The sequence below is a fragment of the Dryas octopetala genome, chromosome 6 (genome assembly GCF_963921425.1).
Source record: "Dryas octopetala chromosome 6, drDryOcto1.1, whole genome shotgun sequence".
Classification (NCBI taxonomy): domain Eukaryota; kingdom Viridiplantae; phylum Streptophyta; class Magnoliopsida; order Rosales; family Rosaceae; genus Dryas; species Dryas octopetala.
The window spans coordinates 3253699-3256448 of record NC_141371.1 but is presented as its reverse complement, the minus strand read 5'-3'; the positions used below and the strand labels follow the sequence as shown (position 1 = coordinate 3256448).

At 38.6% G+C, this 2750-nt stretch overlaps 1 protein-coding gene across 1 annotated transcript; it reads right to left on the bottom strand.

Moving 5' to 3' along the window:
* Positions 1 to 801: 801 nt before the first annotated feature.
* Positions 802 to 1897, bottom strand: LOC147281149 (basic helix-loop-helix (bHLH) DNA-binding superfamily protein). The gene is made up of 2 exons (XM_086248475.1): positions 1766 to 1897; positions 802 to 1637 (listed from the first exon to the last, which is right to left on the bottom strand). Exon 2 carries the CDS (start codon positions 1580 to 1582, stop codon positions 917 to 919), a length of 666 nt encoding a protein of 221 aa, XP_086104601.1. The 5' UTR covers positions 1583 to 1637; positions 1766 to 1897; the 3' UTR covers positions 802 to 916.
* Positions 1898 to 2750: the final 853 nt, after the last annotated feature.

Genomic DNA, 2750 nt, shown 5'->3' with positions numbered 1-2750 from the left:
TGCGGGGGGTGGCGCAGGTGGGAGATGGAGGGATTTTTTTATATTTTTAATTTGTTTAAATTTATTAGTTTTATTTTTTTATGAGAAAGACTTTTTTGCCCTTATAAATTGGTCACGTGACACTCACGTGATTAATTTTAACGGAAGTTTTAACAGAATTGACGAAAAATTCTTGATTGAAGCACTTGAAAAATAATAGTCTTTGATTGAAGCAAAATAAAAACGAGATCCTCAACTAAAAATAGGGGTATAGTTATAGTCATTTTGCTATCATTTTCTCTATTTGAATATATGATCAATAAATTATTATAAAATGTATACCACTTATTCACGTGGTGTTATAGTCATATATATTAATTTTTCTATAATATGACAACATAACATTTCAAATATTTTATAGAAACCCATTGCCACTTTTGCGACTAACCACTATAAACACGTCTTAATAATATTTTTCATTTTGAATAGAAAACACTAATTTTGTTTAGGTAAGATTTACCCTTACACCTAAACATCTATCTCTATTGTTGTGTTTCATGTATATGAATGACTATGGCTACTTTTGTTCAAAGTTAGGTACAACATAAATAAAAAATTATTCCAAAAAAAAACCCCAAAAAACCAGAAAGTTGGTTTAATAGTCTCATTGATTAAACGTTAATGGGAATCTTTCTCTTGAAAAAAAAAAAACGTTAATGGGAATCAAATTAGGTGACATACTCAATCAATTCAATAAATTAATTAATAAAAATAAAGGAAAAATTGATAGCGGAGCTTGAAAGAAAGAAAAAAAGCTATGTATACAATAAGATACACGAATTAAAAATTTCGTAGAATTAAAATATTTATAAAAATTACAAAAAAAAAAAAAAGAGCAACACCTGGCACAATAAGCCGAGGCGGGCGGTTCTCAGTGTCAACTCGAAGAGTTGAGACTCCAGCCGATCAGGCGACTCGCCGGCGCGCCTCCGGAGAGAAGCTCGGTGAGAGCCGTCATGGCGCGGACCTGCATCTCTAACGCCGCTATGTAGTCGCTCGTTTCTTCTAGAAGGTTCGGCAACGAAGCTTTCTGGCAACCGGGAACCAACCGACTGAGAACCCGAACCTTCCTCTGCACAACCGGTAACGGCCTTCTCCTCTCTCTCCTAACGTCCGCCTTCTTCGACCGGCTGCTCCCGGTCACCCTCCTCGTGACCTTTTTATGCTTCTGAAGGTTTTTGCTCAGCCTGAGTCGACTCGTTAGAATCGCTCTGCTCCACCGAGTCTTGCCCTTGGCCGCCACGGCCAGAACTCGGTCCGCCGCTTCCTTCACCTCGCTTCCTCCGGCGCCGGAGGGATTCGGAGCCGCCGCCGGCGACGAAGATGATGATGATCTCTGTCGCACCTGCCGGAGCGCCTCCACGAGCTTCGTGGAGTAGATCCGTTGCTCCGTCTCGGATCTCCACCGGACTTGATCGGTTTTCGCAGTCGGATTCCGATCCTCTTCGACTCCTCCAATTTTCCGTCGCTTTTTGCGACTCGACTCTATCAACGACGATGCGTCCATACTCGCGTCGAGGTTCGAGATCAACGAAGCCGCCATGACAGGTATTCCAATTCAACAATCTCCAATATATATGTGTTCACACTTCACACACCTGAAATAAACCACAAATAATTTTTTTTTTAAAAAGTTGCATATATACAAAATTGTTGCGATGAAAACAATTAAAACAGAAGCAAAGACATCCATGATATATATGTGCGCATGTGTATATATGTATACCTGGAAAGAGATATATATGCAGTGGAGAGCAAGCGCAGAAGACGGTTATAGAGTAATATCAGGTTGTTCGTATTTGAGAGAGAGAGAGAGAGAGAGAGAGAGAGAGAGATGGGTTGAGAACTTCAGAGGAAATGGGGAGAGGGAAGCGTATAAAAGCAATTCACGGGAACCACGCGTCGTTTCCTTAATCACATTTATTGCCGCTATATAGCTCTTCCTAGCTCCTTTTTCCCCTCCAGCTTTCACTTCCTTTTTTTTTTTTTTTTAATTTAATTTAAACACGTAACTATATATATATATTATTTCAACGCCATAAATTTTAAAATATTTCAAATATACACTCGATCTACTATCTAAATTGAAAAATAGACTTTCGTCTATTGATTTGTTGATAAATCAGTTAAATATCAGCTTAACTTTTATTAACCGGGATTACTTGGTGACGTGGAGCCATCTCAGCAAACTTTTCCCGCCAAATGAGCGACACGGTGACACATGTCCACCTAAACCCTGACACGAGCCCACAAACTCATCATTTCTTTCTTACTCGTCGAACACATGTGAAAGATTTATATTCAAATTTGGGAGAAAAAGTGATATTTTTTGAAGACTAAATGGTCAGGAGAGCGTTCGACGAGCGAGAAAGATGTAATGGGTGTGTGAGCCCGTGTCAAGTGGATATGTGTCACTCATTTGGCGGGAAATGTATGTTGAGTTGGCGTCACGTTACCAATTAATCCCCGTCAGCAAAAACCAAGCTAACATTTAACTGATCTCTCAACAAATTGATGGACAGAAGTCAATTTTTCAATTTAGATAATAAATCGGGTATATATTTGAAATATTTTAAAGTTCGTAGACCCCATTAAAATGACATGTATAATTATGTGTCTAAATTGAATTTATGCCTAAATAATATTTCATTGTCCTTCTTTTTCTAATTTTACACGTGGCATCACGACTCATCGTTGTTGTCCTTGTTGAT

Excerpts from the sequence above, each read along its gene's own strand:
- LOC147281149 (XM_086248475.1), bottom strand. The coding sequence starts at position 1,582 with ATGGCGGCTTCGTTGATCTCGAACCTCGACGCGAGTATGGACGCATCG.